General features: G+C 38.1%; 2 protein-coding genes across 2 annotated transcripts in view; one reads left to right on the forward strand and one right to left on the reverse strand.

Moving 5' to 3' along the window:
• LOC127956426 (PHD finger protein 21B-like) overlaps window positions 1–7471 on the reverse strand; it is a 54020-nt gene extending 46549 nt beyond the window's left edge. Inside the window, exons 1-2 of the mRNA XM_052554303.1 lie at window positions 7320–7471; window positions 7069–7243 (exon numbers count right to left, since the gene is read on the reverse strand). Of these exons, the coding sequence (XP_052410263.1) occupies window positions 7069–7131 (63 nt within the window). The 5' untranslated portion in view covers window positions 7132–7243; window positions 7320–7471. The remainder of the gene's footprint in view (window positions 1–7068; window positions 7244–7319) is intronic.
• Window positions 7472–7893: 422 nt separating this feature from the next.
• On the forward strand, window positions 7894–17840 carry LOC127956427 (nuclear pore complex protein Nup50-like). The gene is made up of 8 exons (XM_052554307.1): window positions 7894–8061; window positions 8651–8729; window positions 9194–9277; window positions 9369–9561; window positions 14305–14922; window positions 16282–16363; window positions 16445–16563; window positions 16746–17840. Exons 2-8 carry the CDS (start codon window positions 8661–8663, stop codon window positions 16943–16945), a joined length of 1365 nt encoding a protein of 454 aa, XP_052410267.1. The 5' UTR covers window positions 7894–8061; window positions 8651–8660; the 3' UTR covers window positions 16946–17840.
• The last annotated feature ends 402 nt before the right edge of the window (window positions 17841–18242 follow it).

The raw sequence follows: 18242 nt of genomic DNA on the forward strand, positions 1-18242 counted from the left end.
TTTGTTGATTAAGATACACTCATGGAGTGTAAATCAAGTGTGTTGTTTTACTTCATGAAGAGAAGGCGGCTTGAATTATTTGGAAACCTCTATTTTGTTTGCTAAGTACCCTATGCATAAAAAGCAGAACACAGTACACAGTTAATAAAAATCCTGACATTTTGGCAAGGTACTGACTGCCATGAAATGTTTATGAACATCTATGTATATATTATTCTAGTAATAAATTATGTGCAAATCAAATACTGTGGCTGTTCTTAAATATCTTTTTTGATTATTTTGAGAGAGTTTTGATTAAGCATGAGCTGTATGAATGATGTTAAGGTTTGGGACTGTGAAAACACCCCCCCTTTGCCCCTCACAGACCTCACCCCCACATAGCTTAAATGAACACAAATCCCTCCAGCTATTAAAATGCAAATATGAGCCTCTGAACTGCTTTTATTAGTGGTCTACAACAGTGCTTCTACTTCTGTGGGTCTGCATTGCTTGTAGATTTCCTTATGTATCTCCTTATCATAACATTTTTTGTTGCTAACATCATTTAACATGGCATCTGGTGTCTATCGCTAAAGATACAATTTATTGTGTTTACTTGTTTGAATAGCTTGGTTCAGTTGCTTGTGTAAAATAAATTCTAAGCTAAACTCTGACTGTGTGTTAATATTAGAATTTCCTCTTTAAAAGTTCTAAAATGAGCATCCCTACTAATGTGTTTTGCATTTCATGGTACTCTCCCCTCCAGCTGATCATTTGTATCCCAGTTGAAGTGTTTACTCCACCCTGCCCCTGTACCAACCCCCATCCACCCCTCCGCCCCCTAAACACAAGTCACAGCATCATTGGAGCGTTGTGCTGTGTTCACGCGCTGCTCTGCTGTCCTATCAGGAGTTGTGGCTGTAGCATATGCATCCAGACAGACATGAGCCGAATGAATGAGAGCCAATCAGATTTCAGGACAGGATGAATGTGATGTGGAAGTTAATGTGATGCAGAAGGGGCAGTATAGTGCATTCACTTTCAAATGACTGTAAATCGTTTTCTTCTTGATGAATGTGCTTATGAAGGAAGTCAAAAATCATTGTGAAGAGAGTATATTTTTTAGATGTTTCAGAAGTTTTCCACTTTCACTAGTTCATTTCAAATGGCCCTGTGGTCTCTGTTTTAATACATAAAAGATGCATGCATATCTAAAACTGTTAGCAAATTTTCAAAAGAGATTTAACCCCTTAACTGTCGCCTCCCAATAGGTATGAAAGTGCACTATCTAAACTTATATTGTTGTAATTTATCAACACGTTGGAATACAGACCTTAAGATAAGATACAGATAAGGTCAGTCTCTTTTTAAATAAGAAAATCAGCAGATTATTGCAAAATGATTTAAAAACTTACAGTATTAAAAAGCTATAGAAGTTTCAATCTAATGTAAAGAAATACACTTTACTAGTTTTAGTTTATATATAATAATTTACATAACAGGTTTTACTCTAAAATTACTATAAAATTAAAGCCTAATGTCTAAATAAGTTATGTCCCAAATTTGAAGTTGATATGAAAAAAAAAAGGTTTCTTTGAGTATTTATTTAGGGCGATGTACCACAAACAGCCACTGGGTGCGATCTAAACTCCATTGAATTTTTTAAAATGTATATTAAATGCACTGTATATTATATATCAGGTCCAAGCATATTTGGACACAGGCACAATTTTTTTTTATTTTAGCTGCTGACCAAAACATATTAAAGTTACAGTTATATAATAAATATGGGCTTAATTTGTACACTCTAAGCTTTCATTTGAAGGTACTCCCATCAAAATCGGAGGCAAGGTGAAAGGTTAGGGAATTACAGCTCTTTAATATACCTCCCCCTTTTTCAAGGGTCATAAGTGTGCCATTTTAAGTGTGCCTGTGCCATTTGCATTTGGAAGCTGTTGTTGTGAACCCACATTATGCGGTCAAATGATCTCTCCATACAAGTGAAACAAAACAGATCCATCAGAGATAGCAGGGACATTTGGAGTGAAAAAAAAAATCTAGAGTTTGGTAAATTCTGAGGAAAAAACAATGCACTTGTGAGCTCAGCTCAAATGGAGCAAAGTTGATTTGGCGGTGCTATATAGTACAAATGGACGATGAACCAAAACATAAAACAAGGTAAAAAAGTGGAATATTCTACAATGGCCAAGTCAATCTCCTGATTTCAACCCAATGGATTTCAGTTGCTGAAGACAAAACTGAAGTCAGAAAGACCCACAAACAAACAACAACTGAAGTGAGCTGCAGTAAAGGCCTGGCAAAGCAGCACAAAGAAGGAAACCCATGAGTCCCAGACTTAAGGCAGAGGATTCTCAACAAAATATTTAAAATCAACATTTTATGATTATATTTATTTGTCCAATTACATCTGAGCCCCTAAAAATGGGATGTACTGTGGATAAAAATGGTTGTAATTGCCAAGCTTTTTTTCTTGAATTAAAGCTTGAAGTCTGCACGTCAATTTAAATCTTGATTATTTGTTCTGGTGGCATACAGTCAAAATGATACAAAATTGCATCAGTGTCCAAAAAAAATAAAAAAATAAAAAAATAAATATATATATTTATATAAATGGCTGTAATCAAGTAAGTTTGACTTCTATATTTTATTTTATATCAGTAAACGTTTTGTTTCCATTCAAAAAATTTTATGATATTAGTTTTAACTATGACCCTGGGTTGCACGATAGCATATATTAAGGCTTTTGTAAACTTGCATTCTTACAGTATGTGGTCGATAAAACACCAATGAAATCATGCTAAACTTCAGCTGATCACACTGATTATTACACAAACTCTGTATTTAGAAATGTCAGGTATGTGTAAATCCTGTGTATGATGTCATTGTTGCATTTTATTCTAAATCTAAATGACGTATTGTTGGTTTAAACAGACTGTTCGTGAGATTTATACAGCATCTGGGTCAGACAGTATCAACTCTGTTTATAAATCCACAATCTTATTCTGTTTACATTAAACAAACCTCTGGAGCTCACAGGTCTGTTACTATGACAACAACTCTGAGATGAACAGAAGAATCCAGGATCGGGGCTAACCCTAAAACACGAAAAAAGGCGGCGCAAAACTCTAACCATGAGAACTGGTGATGCTTATATATTCAGAGATGAAGCATTAGGTTAAACATGTAGAGTATAAATAAAATTGAGTAAATGGTCTATAAATCACATAATATAATCAATCAAGTTTTATACATTTTGTGTAACATGTGATTGGTCATGACATGAACGGCATCAGATGTTTTGGCCAGCACACTATCTTGTGACTTTCCTAACAGAATTTCCCGGAATAGATGTGAGTGTGTCACTTGAGCTCAGCTCTTACTGTAAGCAACACAGCAGAAAGCAGAGATCTGATCAAGCTGGAACCTTCATCTGCAGATGCCAGCACTATGAGTATCACCAAATCATCTCATGTGCCAGTCAGTGGGTGGAATTAACATGACAAACAAACATGAAGTGACTAAAACACATCACTAATTACTGTACTTCCACCTCTTCTGCAGAGCGGCAGTGGTCATGTGGGCTCTGCGGGTTAGAGTCTGAACCCGACGCTATTAAAATATCAAACTTTTCAATATAGAGCTGTGTCAGGTTCTCCTAAAACTAGCCTGGGGTGGTGGTTTGTGTTGCTAAACTAATTTATATGAACACGCTTCATCAGTAGGAAATCTACTAAATGGGACACGACAGGCAGATTTAGTTGAACGTATTCATCCCAGTTTTCAACATTTATTGTTCATCTTTCCTTAGAGAGGCAGAAAAGCTTGAAACATCAGAAAAGATATGAATAAAACATGTCATGGCATAGCACGCCTTAAAAAAACAATATGTGAAAAACATCGTCTAGACACTGAATATATATATTTTTATTACTCAGTATAACCACAGATGGCTAAATGTTGCATATACTGTATATATAGCATGCATTTAAATGTATCAGTAATGCACTTGTGTTTGACCTAAGTCAGTAAACGTTCGTATTTAAATTGTCGTAAATATACAGTGTTGTATACAGTGGGGTAGCTTTATGGTGCTGAAATAATGGTCATAGACATGAAGATAACGCCAGAGAGATGGTTCCATTAAGAGAAACCAATTAAATGTCCTCTTAATTTGTCCATTCACTTCTCTAATGACAGCGTGTTAACTAAATCTGCATAATTAGACTCTCACTGATATGTGCTGCCTGACTGACATTTAAATATGGCATCTTAACAAATGAGCAATTAGAGACGCATACAGCAAAAAACATGCTAATCAGCCCTCATGACTTCATTAAGAAAACTAGTGCGGAGAACCCATGACCGCTTTGAGTCAGGGTCAAAGGTGACAGAAAGAATCAGATTCATGTTTGGATAAAAGGAAAAAAGGGCTGTATTATTACTTTTAGACTGACGAAAATTCAGATTTTTTTAGGTATTTCTTTAGTCAGAATGTCTTCATATTTTCTTCTATTTATAGACTGTTCAAAAAATAAGAGTGTCTTCCTGTCTAAGTGGGTGGATCTTGGCTGCAATAGGCTGCAATATGGACTCAACCTTATGTTAATAGAAAAGGTCAGGCTACATGACAGCAGTGGAAGACTATTCCCATCGGATTTATGAACATTGTAGTCTTTCTGTTAATGCAAACTGGGAAAGTGACAAAAAGACCTGTCAAGAGGGTAAGAACGCTTTACAAATCCTCAAAAATTCTTACCCAAATCACAGCTATTACACTTTTTCTGCTGTTGTACTTATATGTAAGTCTTCATTTTTAAATAAAAAGGTTGTATTTAGATTTAAAAGTCCTGATAGTTTGGATGTCATAGAAGATTCTATTTTAGCCGGCGCTCTAAAAACAGGGGTTTTCTAACTTTTTGATGCCATTTTTTTAATGTTATGTTAACCTAACAAGCAAAAAAAAAAAAAAAAAAACATATTCACTTAAACTGAAACAATTTTTGCGCTATAAATATTATTCAAAAGCAAATTTGCAGAGCACAGTACCATTCAAACTCCCTAAGGTGACTACGGCGAGGAGAGATTTCACAGAAAGATGACAAACTATTCTGGAACGTATACACAGTACAAAGAAAAGAGATTTAAATTCTTATTTTAATACACACACACACACACACACACACACACACACACACACACATACAGTATATATATATATATATATATATATATATATATAATGTTATGTCTTAGTATTAAAAAAGGGTTATCAATAGAATAAAATAATAGCTATTAATCCTATGATGTCTGTTCAGCCTTAAGAAAGTGGCATGAAGCAGTATTCAACTTTGTATTATGTTAAAGCCATGTTAACCATTTTATTAATATCTCTAGTTGACTTTAACTTTGACTGCCCTTAAAATCAGTTTTCTTTTGGTTCTTTTTTTTTGGCAGAAATTCTTGCACCCCCTGGTGGCCCCAAGGGGGTCCCCAGACCCCTGATCTTATTTAATATCAAGCATGTTTTCAATCTCTAAAGAACTCAACCTTATACTCTGACAAAAAATATGGATGAGAATAATGTAGTATTCTAGTACTCAGTTGAATTATGGTATGTTGGCATCACACGTATTGTTTTCAATATCACTTTAGATAAAAGCATCTGACAAGTAAATGAATTTAAATTAAAGGGGCGGTCACACTAGACTTTAAACTTGCAAAATTATTTCGGACGCCGCTGCGAATGTGCGGGAGCAAGATAAAACGGTCTCAACAATCACAACATGGATTAATATGTGCTTGTACTGTGTCTTTTGCGACGGCGTCGAAAGCGTCTTATTATATTGTGTTCTCTGCATTTCTCTCTATGTAAATATATACACCCTAAGCAATAAAATATTATAAAACGTCCTCATTCAAATGTACCATCTGTTCCTGTTTCCACTGACGCTGCGAACTATGCAGCTTCTTTTTAATCTTATTTTTATAATCTTTTAAATGTGTGTTATATAAAATAGGACACTGCGCTAGATCTGAAGTTATATAGCGCTTCCTTCATTTTTGAATTTCTGTACAGAGAGGTCACGCTGTGACGTATCGATCTTCTACTGGTCCCACATCTTCACGTGATGCGAATTCGCAGGTCAGAGTTCACCAAACTTGAACTTTGGAACACAGCGAAATGCGAAATTTTTCGCATGAGCTTGCGTTTCCGGTCTGACGCATTCACATGCGTATGAATGGAAGTCAATGGAACGAAAAGTGCAGTGTGACCGCACCTTAAGTCAAGAAACCATATTAATTTCCTGTACCCCAAGCAGTAAAGCAAAGGTTCTCAACATGGCCTTCGAGATCCACTTTGCTGCAGAGTTTATGCTGCGTTCCAGGCAACCTGTAACCCGTGTTTTTCCAACCTTATACCCGTGAAAGTGCACTGGAACAGCAGTCAAACCCCTGACTTCCAACCCGTGAACTCGTACTAGATCGATGTACTCCCAGTTCCGAGCTCTGACGTCACATAAACTACGAAACAACTATGGCAGCACCTACGGATAATAATAAATTTAATAATTAAGCTAAAACTCCTTGCGCTTAGGCAGTTTGGCGTGACTTGCCTGGAACGCTACAAAGTCGTTAGTCGCGGTTTGAAGTCATGATTTACGGGCTCAAAAACCTGCCTGGAACGCAGCATTAGCTCCTAACTTGATCAAACTCATCTCCTAGCAATCCTGAAGACCTTGATAAGCTTGTCCAGCTGTGTTTGATTAGAGTGGGAGCTGAACTCTGCAGGAGAACCACTGCAATAGAGCACGGCCCTTAGCAATGCCAAGGTCACAAGATTGATTCCCATGAAATGCATGAACAAATACAATGTTTACCTTCAACACAATGCATATATGGCTTTGGATAAAATTGTCTCGCCAAATGTAGTTTTGACAGCCTAAAAATTTCTAGGGGAAAATGTGGTCTTAAGGCCCTCTATTGTTTTTAAATTAACTGTATTTTTTACTTTTAATTATTAGAAATGATTGTACACAGCATAGTCAGTTTAGTATGATGGCTACAGACCTTGGCTTTCTCGCATCCTGCTGGTCCAGGAAATCTCCTGTTGGCCGTCAGGACCTCTGGCATTACGTGCTTTCTGAAACACCTGCTTCTGAGTTGGCACAGAAGTGTGGGATCCTGAGAGATTGGAACACAGCCATCTGTTCCTCCAAGCCCTCAAACGTGTCTGTAACTGTGCCTACAGGAGGAAAAGATGCTGGATGAAATATCCACTCACACACAGAATCATATAATTAAACTGATTTATACATTACTTTTATGGAGAGAACAGCAAGTGAAAGGCAATTGGGGGTAGAAGGGGGTTCTCCTAAGGGACACAATAGGTTAATTTACATAGAAATTGACACAATGCTCACAAACAAGTTTGTTTTAGAAGGTAGGCCTACCTAAAAGCCCATGTGATTAATCCAGTTACTACTAATGTTGCTAGTCTAAAGACCAGATATTATAGTGTGAGGATGACATTTTATGAATTAGATAAATAATAAAGAACAATTCATATTTGTTTTACTTATAAAACATCAATGTGCTATTTGACATTTAGTTATAGTCTAACAAACAGACACTTTTGTGTTTGTTGTCCTTTACTGCACCTTTTTAGCGTGACTATAATAAAAATAGCAAATATATTATAACTTAAATGTAGCAAGCTGAAACAAAACAACGTTATTTATCTTAAAAGTTATTATTAAATAAATGAAAACATTCATTGCGTTCTCTTCATGACTCCATAACGTCTACGTTATGTCACTGAGAGACTACATTTCCCACAGAGCTGTGGCCTCTACTGTTTATTGCACATGCGCAATGTGAGGCTGCTTCTCTGTGCGCATGTGTAGTATGCTGCTCTGCACACATGCGCAGTGTGAGACGAGTTTGTAAGATGGCGGTGTGAGCGCGCGGCCTTCTCCTCCTATGCACGAGATTCCCGCGGTCAGCATTCAAACATCTGATACTGAGTGTGTGGCGCGAACCGTTGGCGGGAGACAGTGTGAGGTAACAGTTAACGTTATGTATAATTCTTCATTAAATAGTGTTTTATTTTACACTGGCCCGTGTTACATCATATTCATATTTACTCAACTACCGGCTGGTCATGAGCACATTTAAATAATCATAATCACATAAATGTATCGTATCAATAGATAAGCACACTATGTACGTAATATAATGCGATTGGAGTCAGAAATTAAGCGATTAAAATCATGTTTGATCTGTCTAATATTCATCTGCCGGTAGTTTGCGAAATCTGTAACGTCATTCAAATGAAATGCGTTAACCTTACCCAGACCGAATTAACTAACGTTAGTCATGTTGTTAGTATCTAAAAGATATTTGGGTGGTTTAAGTTATTATATTGAAGGTTTGAATGTTGCCTTGTCTTTATTGGGTCAAATGTAATAGTACGGTCAAGAACAAAAGACTAAATCAGGTTTCTTGTCTGTTGATATTTGAATAGCTAGTTAACAGAACTGGCCAGCAAAAATAGCCATGTTTTAAATATAACTTAATATTTGAGTTTACTTTCTGTTGTTATCTAGCCTTTCTTGCTTTTTATTTGTATTTGTATGTTTGTATTTGACAGCTGAGCTGTGATGGCCAAACGGATTGCTGAAAACGAGTTGACCGACAGGAACTGGGATCAGGAAGATGAAGGCGAGGAGGTGTGACAATTTTCAGCATCTAAACTCTTTCACTGTCAAACCACTTTACATTCCCATTGGAAACAGTCTTATCTATGGAAATCCGATTCCGCCACTGAATAAAAAAGATTATTGTGACTTTTTTTTTTTCAGAATTGCATGACATAAATGCAATTGTGGGTTATAATGTCAGAATTGCAAACTATAAACTCGCAATTCTGAGGAAAAAAAGTCAGTTGTGAATTTGTACTTGACTTGACTTTTTGGAATTGCAAGTTTATTGCTTAGAGTTGCGAGTTTGTCTCGCAATTATGACTTTATAACTCACAATTGCAAATTTAGATCTCCTGCATATTGCGAGATAAAAAGTCGCAATTACCTTTTTTCATTCAGTGGCGTAAATGGGCTTTCACACTTTTCCAAAATATCTTAAAGGTACTTAATTTTTTTATATAAATATATATATTTATATCTTGTGGTCTCAGGCAGGAATGTTTTCAATTGCGAGTGACGATGTGATGAAGAATCGCGCCATCAAGAAAGCCAGGCGTCGTAACGTAGGAGCAGAGGTAGTAACGCATCTTTTTTGTCCCAGATGACATCCAGTTATGTGTTATCCAGTAGGGTGTTTTATAGTTAAGTTTTGCTGTTTTGTCACAGGGAGAGAGTGGAGGGTCTTTCAAAGCATTTAAGGGGTTCTCTCTGACCCCGGCCACAGGGTCGACATCGTTCTCTGGCTTCGGTAATGGAGCTGGTTTCAAACCTCTCTCCAGCCTGACCAATGGCAGCGTAGCATCGGTGGCCCCATCCTTTGCTGGTTTTAATGTTCCCACATCTGCGAAAACTAACAGTGGTAAGTCTTTTACATGTACTGGGTGTGAGTGGTAAGTCCAAGGTACAAAATAAACAGTTTGCCTTGGGTAAAATCTGAGTAAAATTCGGTTGACTAAGAAATAAAATGAGTAACTGGTTGGTTTTTTAAGTTTTTATTATGAATTGTAAAAGTAGTAAATTAATTAAATTGCAATTCATAAAACAACATATAGTACATGGACTCTTTTTAAATAGCTTTAAAAAAATATTTGAGTCAATTATTACACCCCATCGCAGTCCGTTTGTATATAGGCTCAATGATGATTCGCTTGCTGACTTGGGAGCCATAGTAAACTATATGCTTAGTAGTAGCCATAGTAATCATCTCTTGAAGCATTTAATATAAGGCTATTTCCCGTTTTAGAGAAAATGTGTCCATTTGGAAAATGTTTTGGACCATATTATTTACAGGTAAATAGGCCATTACTGACTGACAGCCTGAAAGCTGGAACACATTACATGATTTTGCCAAGAATTTTCTTTTAGGGTGTACTCACACTGCCAGTTTGAACCGTGCCCGAGTGCGTTTGACCACCAAAGCGCGGTTCGTTTGACTAGTGTGAGTGCTCCGAATCGTGCCCGGGCACGGCTCGATTGGCCGGCCCTGGCCCGCTTGGAAGAGGTGGGCCAGGGCACGGTTCAGTTGGACTCGGGCGCGGTTCGCATGCAGTGTGAGCGCTAACTGTGCCGGAGCACGGAAAAGGACGCTTTGCATCATGGTTTTGCGACGCTCCAAAACCAACATGGCAGGGAAAGGGTCGATTTGGTCTATGGCAGAGGTGCAAAACGCATAAAAAAACTAAAAACTGCAAAGTCCTTGCTGCACTTCAGCTGGTATCTTGCAAACATCCTCATACGAGCAGCACGATTACGTGAAAATATTCGCGCCACTAAGGCGACACATCTGTTTAACAACAGGCTGTGAGAGGGCTGTGGACCAAACAACACAAAATTATCCACAAAGAAAACAGAGCGATGCACTCCATTGTGTTCATAGAGCGCCGCTCTTCCTGTTTATCCCCAAACCGTCGCACCATAATGACGTAAGCGTGCTCCGGCACGAATGCTGAAACCCTATATGTGAGTGCAGGCCAGAGGGGGAGTGGGGAGGGGGGACAATCGTACTCGGGCCCGGTTCATGGCAACCGTGCCTAGTGTGAGTACACCCTTATTTAAGCACTGTTCACACCGAGGATGATAACTTTAAAGATAACGATATTAGCGTCCACACCAGTGAACGATTTTGTCTGTTTACAAGCGCACATGCATATTCTGCTTTTAAAGTCTCAAGATCATTATAACAGGATGGATTCTGATTGGATGTCAATGTCTGTATCATTCATCAACTGGAAAAAAAAAATCTGAAAGTGATTACAACAATATAATTTCTCTGTGAATTTACCGTTATAGTTTTCAACCCTCTATGCACACCTTGGCAATATAATCGCCATTGCCTAATACATTTTTCAGTTTCCTCCCCAGACTGATATACTAATTTACACACACACACACACACACACACACACACACACAGTACCGACCAAAAGTTTGGACACACCTTCTCATTCAAAGAGTTTTCTTTATTTTCATGACTATGAAAATTGTAGAGTCACACTGAAGGCATCAAAACTATGAATTAACACATGTGGAATTATATATGGAATTATATACATAACAAAAAAGTGTGAAACAACTGAAAATATGTCATATTGCAGGTCCTTCAAAGTAGCCACCTTTTGCTTTGATTACTGCTTTGCACACTCTTGGCATTCTCTTGATGAGCTTCAAGAGGTAGTCACCTGAAATGACCTTCCAACAGTCTTGAAGGAGTTCCCCGAGAGATGCTTAGCACTTGTTGGCCCTTTTGCCTTCCGTCTACGGTCCAGCTCACCCCTAAACCATCTGGATTGGGTTCAGGTCCGGTGACTGTGGAGGCCAGGTCATCTGGCGCAGCACCCCATCACTCTCCTTCTTGGGCAAATACTAGCCCTTGATGCCTTCAGTGTGACTCTACAATTTTCATAGTCGTGAAAATAAAGAAAACTCTGTTTGTGTCCAAACTTTTTGTGTGTGTGTATATAACCTCCAAATACATCTAGTGAAACCCGTGCTCGCTCGTCCTCGTACGGATCGGATCATTTTTCGAATCAGCAAAAAATAAAAAAGGCCAAGACAAAAAATAAACATACATTTTTGTCTTTTTTTTATTAAAATTAAAGTATTCAATTAAAATATATGAAATCGACTTAAGTGCACATGGCATTATATCTTCTTTTTAACATAATAGCCGGACTTTCCATCTCCCAGTCTGCTTTGATGAAGTGAGAAGTTATCGTCACAAAGCTCTCCGTCCCCCTGGACGTCCACCCTTCTGTCGTGAGCACAACAGAGGATGCTCGGGATAGTTCATCCACAACTTTTTTCTTCTCCTGTTCATAAAGATCTGGCACAATCTTTTCACTCTAACCTCTTTCCTTCATCATCATATCTGACAGGGACGCCAAAATGCGCGGGGCGTTCAAGTTCCTCCGTTCGCCATGACCACTGAGTGAGGACTGAAAATTTTTTCATAAATCAATCCGCGGGTCACGTTTGTGCTGAACTGAAGATATTAATCTGAACGGATCATGATGATGATCCATTGCACCACTACTATAGTGTCTTTTGAAAACATTGCAGTTGCGTTTTAAAATACAACAATGAGCACCACAAAACCATTTAAAGATGCGCATTCAGCGGTCTCCTCAACGAGAAACAGTCAACAAAGTGAAATGATCTCCAACGTATGACATGCTCTCTTCATTTTATAAAATGATCATAAACACATCTATTCCTTTTTACAGTCCTGCTACTAGCATTTTATTCAGACTAAAACCCCTTTAATTCGGGTGAGAAAGCTTTTTTTCCAAGTGGCATTTGCACATAATAATAATAACACTGCAGACGCATTTTGCAGCATTAAGGTTATTAACTGATCATTAATTTAAACCACGATCGATCATGGAAATTATCGAATATTGACATCTCTAAATACAAATGAGTTGGGTGGAAAACTGGTTAATGTCTGCATCAAACCATGCTTCCGAACAAATTTCATTCACCATTTTAGGCAGCTCTAGGACAGCTGTCTCTCAAAGCACGCTGCTTTCTGTGAGCAAGGCGGAGTAATGTCAGAGACAGTTTGCTTTGGTAACGTCACGCTGCAATGTTTGTGAGAGCTGCCAACTTCTCCACCCTATTTACAGAGTGAAATTCTACCTTTATCCCCCAGGACTGTTGTTGAATCTTCCAAAAGTTTTGGCTTGGGGTGCTTCACATGCAGCGGCAGCAGCAGCAGCAGCACTTTCCACCGCACCAATAACAGGGGCTGCCCACCGACGTGCCTGACTTTAAATCGGCACTACTAAACATGGATATCGGCCAATACCAATATATATATAAAAAAAAGACAAATACGGCCGAGTGATATATCGGTCGACCTCTACTTCAAACAGGAGCATGTATACAGCCTATATATTTTCTGTTGGTGTGTTATTTGAGCGGACTTTGCTTTTCCGGTGAGCATGGGTGGTAGTTGAGCGGAAAGCAAATTCATAGAGCATAACATTGAGTGGAGCTTCAAACTGCACAGTGTCGAGGAGATCAAATTTGGTGCATCCCTACTTGCATCCCCACTTTGTTTACAAATCCGAAGTCCATACATCCGATTTAAATACAGAAGGGGTTTTCCTGATAACTTTCCGTGATGCCGTCATCTTTATTTTATTAACGTACTGCATGCTGAAGGTGACTCAGCAGACCTCACCGGAAAAAAAAACTCAACACCAGCATCTACTGGATTGTCAAGAAATTAATTTTATTATTCTACCAAATATTATACTAAAAGATCGATACTTGGCATCAGTGTATCGTTAAAGTATTGCCGTTGAAAATATTGCGAAACTATACTATATCGATTTTTCCCCCACCACTAGCGCATATGTTATGCCACTGTTTGCCTCAGATCTGATGGTGAATTGGTTTGAGTACTCTGACAATACTGGTCTACATTCATAAATCAGCTTTTAAATGTGGCTCTTTCAATCTTCATAAATAATCCAGTTGTTTGTCGCTCCCTTTGGATCTGGTCTTGATTCATTAGTCTATTTATATCAGCAGTGTTGTCAGCTGCTTCTGTATTTGTGCATTATTCCAGCTCTTCATTAGTCAATCACAGAGCATGCTTACCCTATAAACCACAAACTGGTCTTTTTAGGGTTGTGGCACCAACCCAGTCTGACATGATGCCCAGCACTGAGCACACTGAGAATTGTCTATCATTCATTTCATGAGTTCAGCAGTCACACAACCAAGGGAATTCATTAGTATGACACAAGTTTTGACTTGATTAATTTGGTGTGTTCATCTAGCATTGTTTTATGCAATACAACGTTTTTGGTTACACTACTTGGGGAAACAATTCTACAAATGCCATTTAGTCATTGCATGCTACACTGGGATGTGAATATATTTAAGAAAACCAGAATATTTTCTGTAGCTTCCACTTCTGAGTATTCTTATAATAGTTCAAATATCTATTCATGACTTAGCATTAAATCAGGTCATATGACTTGAGTTGGCTGCACTGAGAGGAAGGATGAGCAGTGATCATCATGCTGTTAGCAGAGCAGCATTTGTATTACAGCTCTGTAGAGTCACCTGACATCTCTCCTTTCATCCTCAGGCCCCTTAATGTTCAACAGCTCCACCCCCTCCAAACCCACAGATGGTGATGTCACCTCTAATGGCTCCGCCCCTAGCAGTAAAGAATACAACCGGCAGCTCACCGCACTAAACTGCTCTGTGCGCGACTGGATCACCAAGCATGTCAATGACAACCCCCTGTGCGACCTCAACCCCATCTTCCGTGACTACGAGCGACACCTGGCCAGCATCGAGAAGAAATATGGCAGCTGTGCATCAGAAAGCGGGGTGGAGAGCACGTCGTTTGGAGGGGAGCAGAAGCAGCTTCTGACGGGTGGAAAAACTGCTTCCGTTTCTGTTTCTGGCACGAGTGCTGCTGTGACCGCGTCTGTCAGCGGTGCAGCGCCACAGCTCTTTTCATTTAAAGACAAGGATGTTGCTGCACCAGACAAACCAGCAGCCGTGGCTCCTCCAGGCGTCTCCTTTAATTTTGGCCAGAAGGTGGACAGCTCTGTGCTAGGCACACTTGCGTCCAGCGGAGCACCGTCGTTCTCGTTTTCCTCCTCTTCAGGCGTGTCTGTGTTTGGAACAGCCGTCAGTAGTGTCAGTCCTGCGGTGTCATCCTCTCTGAATGCAGCCAGCAGCAGCCAGACTGCAGGTACACGAACAGCACACACACTCATTCACATTCACAGGTCAGCTGCACACTGTAGTGTACATGCTGTCTTTTCGTTTGTATTCCAAGTAGTGCTGTCAAACAATGAATCGCATCCAAAATATAGTGTAAATACACAAACATGCAGTATATATTTTGAAAATATTTGTTTATATTTATATAATTTAGACTATATAGAAATATTTGTAATGTACACTGAACGAAATTACAAATACAACACTTGTTATTGCTCAAATTTTTCATGAGATGTAAGACTTTATCTATTTCTCTCAAATATTGTTCACAAATCTGTCTAAAACTGTGTTAGTGAGCACTTCTCCTTTGCCGAGATAATCCATCCACCTCATGGGTGTGGCATATCAAGATGCTGATTAGAAAGTGTGATTATTGTAGACAATTTACTGGATCATTTATTCTCTTAAAGTGACAGTACTTTCTTAACATTAATCATACAGGAAATCACTCATTGCTCTTGATTGAGATGATTTTTTTTTACTTTAATAAAGATTCATGTTTTATTTATACAATCAAATATGCAATGCTATTTTATAATTGATTATTAAATTTCTGTACCTAGAAACTAATGTTAGACCTACCTAAAAAAAAAAAAAAAATTGTATTTTTTTTTTCATTTCATTAGACAGCATAGTTTTTCCTAAACGGCACATACCAAACCGTACTGAAACAGTGACTGTAAAACCGTGATAAGTTGAACTGTTCCACCTCTATTATGTTTATAGTTATGGTCTTTTTCATCATATGTTAGCCACTATGGAGAAATTCTGTGTAATGGTCAAAACATCATACATCTACATTTAAATGTGGGAGAAAATAACATTTTCTGTAGAGAATAGAGATGCTGTGGAAATGTAATTTCATGAATGTGCAAAAGTAAAAAAAGAAAGAAATAATAAAAAATTCGCTAAAAGAAATTAAGGTTAAAAAATAATTTAGGATGCAACTAACAACTATTTTAATCTGATTTCTATAATTTTTTAAATTCCAAATTTTACTGTTTTGGATAAATCTTTCCAAGTAAATATATTTAAATAGCATTTCATTTTATCTTTTATTCCACAATATTGTAATTTATACTTAAAATGTGCAAATTGAAGGTCGCAAAAAAATGTAAAGGAACAACTATATAGCATATGTGTGCAAAAATATATACATTTTCTGCTCTTTAGTGTAATTTTTTTTTTTTTTTTTTTGAAGATAGCATACGTTTTGAAAGGTTTGTATCAATAAGTAGTACTTGCAGAAGATATATCATTTCTCATGATAGCGCACTCACAGAACTTTTTTCCCTCTCCTCATAAATGTACTGTTTTCTTGTTTTAGACGAGAACGGAGAGGAATCGGAGGAGCCGCCTGTTCCTGTGGTGAAAGAGATCAAGGAGAAAGACGCCTTCTACTCCAAAAAGTACACATCACGTACCTTCACTCAATCTTTAAATCATTCATCTATCTCATATCTTATGTTTCAAAATGATCTTTTCGGCAGGTGTAAGTTGTTCTATAAGAAGGACGGAGAGTTTAAGGAGAAGGGGGTGGGAACACTGCATCTGAAGATGGTGGCTGAGAACAAACTTCAGCTTTTGGTGCGAGCCGACACCAACCTGGGTCAGTGTCTGCATCTGTGTGTCAGGGACACATTCAGTTGATCAAAATTGGCAGTTTCCATTCATAATGCAAGGAAAAATGCTGGCCTGAAGTCATGCAGCTTTAGTTTCTACATCAGAGCTTCACGTGGTGTATTATGTACATATGTGTGCTCACTGACTTCTGTTTTTGTTTTTTTATAGGGAACATCTTGTTGAACATCATGGTGTCTTCTTCCATGCCTTGCTCACGAACCGGCAAAAACAACGTGATGGTGGTGTGCGTGCCAAACCCTCCTGTGGACGACAAGAACCCCAACACACCCGTCCCAGTGCTCATACGCGTGAAAACAGGAGAGGACGCGGACGAGCTGCACCGAACCCTGCAAGAGAAGAAAGCCTAAAGCAGCATCCAGCCCCGCTCTTATGTGTTTGACTGAATGAGGCTCGTACGACTCCAGTAACACAACACACACATTTACTTTCGTCTAGAAGAGCTACTGTGAAATCACTCGTGGTCCTACTGTAAGTGCTGCTCATTGTATCAAAGATAATGGCCACATTTGCTTATAGCAAAGACACGAGTCTGGATTCATCGACATTCCTTTGGGTTTTAATTTAGCTGCTATTTGAGGAAGTCTTTGAGGTTTAGATGACAGTTTTTACAAGGAGCGTTTCATGGATTCGTTTTTAATTCTGCGAGTGTGGAGAAGATCTGTACAGTCTTCCATGTTTGCAGGAGGGATGGTTTAGAGGTCAGTATTACATTGAAGATCTTGAAATATTGATATGCTTCTAATGTTTTTTGAGGGAAAAAAAAAACCAGGCACCCGGAGATTTCCACTGCTCTAATCAAAAGTAATTCCCCACGGTTTTGAGGCATATATATGAGGAAGTGATCACACAGAAGTGGTTATTTTTTATATATATACACAACTCATTTCCTCACAGTACTTTCTGTGCGGATGTTGTGTTGTGTACATTGTATGATCTGATGTGTGTAAACCACAGAACTGCTGCTTGATGGCAGTCTGTCCTGAAAATGATCTCTGGAAGTTTTTCTTTCCCCTGTAAGTGGCCTTTTTACTGCCTTACACGATGAGGTATGTGTTTTAAGTGTTGAGCAGCACTAGATCTACCTTGCATTCATTTATTGGTGAATATATCAAATGAACCTGATATGATTGGTTTCATTTCCAGCACACGCATGATGTAAATCACGTTTGTTTTTTGTTTTTTTGTACAAATGGTTATCCTACTTACTGAATGAATCTTAAAGATTAAAAATATCGTTGACAATCTGTTGTATTTGGTACCTTTTTTAGTTTTGGTAACAACATTGTAGTTAGAAAAATGGATCTACAAACCAACATTTAGTTACAAATGTACAACTTAAAAATATATATATTGCATTACACATAAGTGAGTCTGGTTTAGAACAACTTGAGGCTTATCAAACATTTTATTTTTGGATTAATTATCCCTCTGCTTCCCTGTTACTCATTCTGGCATGGATATCAACATGGCATATAAGACATAAATATCTGTAATAAGGTTGCAAACCTCGTTTAATAAGTAGGACAATTAATATAACAGTTTATTTAGTATTTGGTCGAATGGACCGCTGGTTTTATGTATTTAACGGATGAACAATACAGTATATATCCTAAAGGTTAAGCACCTACTTTGACTGAGAGAACT

This window comes from Carassius gibelio, chromosome B4 (genome assembly GCF_023724105.1).
Source record: "Carassius gibelio isolate Cgi1373 ecotype wild population from Czech Republic chromosome B4, carGib1.2-hapl.c, whole genome shotgun sequence".
NCBI lineage: Eukaryota > Metazoa > Chordata > Actinopteri > Cypriniformes > Cyprinidae > Carassius > Carassius gibelio.

Excerpts from the sequence above, each read along its gene's own strand:
- LOC127956427 (XM_052554307.1), top strand. The coding sequence starts at position 8,661 with ATGGCCAAACGGATTGCTGAAAACGAGTTGACCGACAGGAACTGGGAT. Across the intron at positions 14,923-16,281 it reads CAGCAGCAGCCAGACTGCAG|ACGAGAACGGAGAGGAATCG; the intron begins GTACACGAACAG and ends TTCTTGTTTTAG. Across the intron at positions 16,364-16,444 it reads GACGCCTTCTACTCCAAAAA|GTGTAAGTTGTTCTATAAGA; the intron begins GTACACATCACG and ends TCTTTTCGGCAG.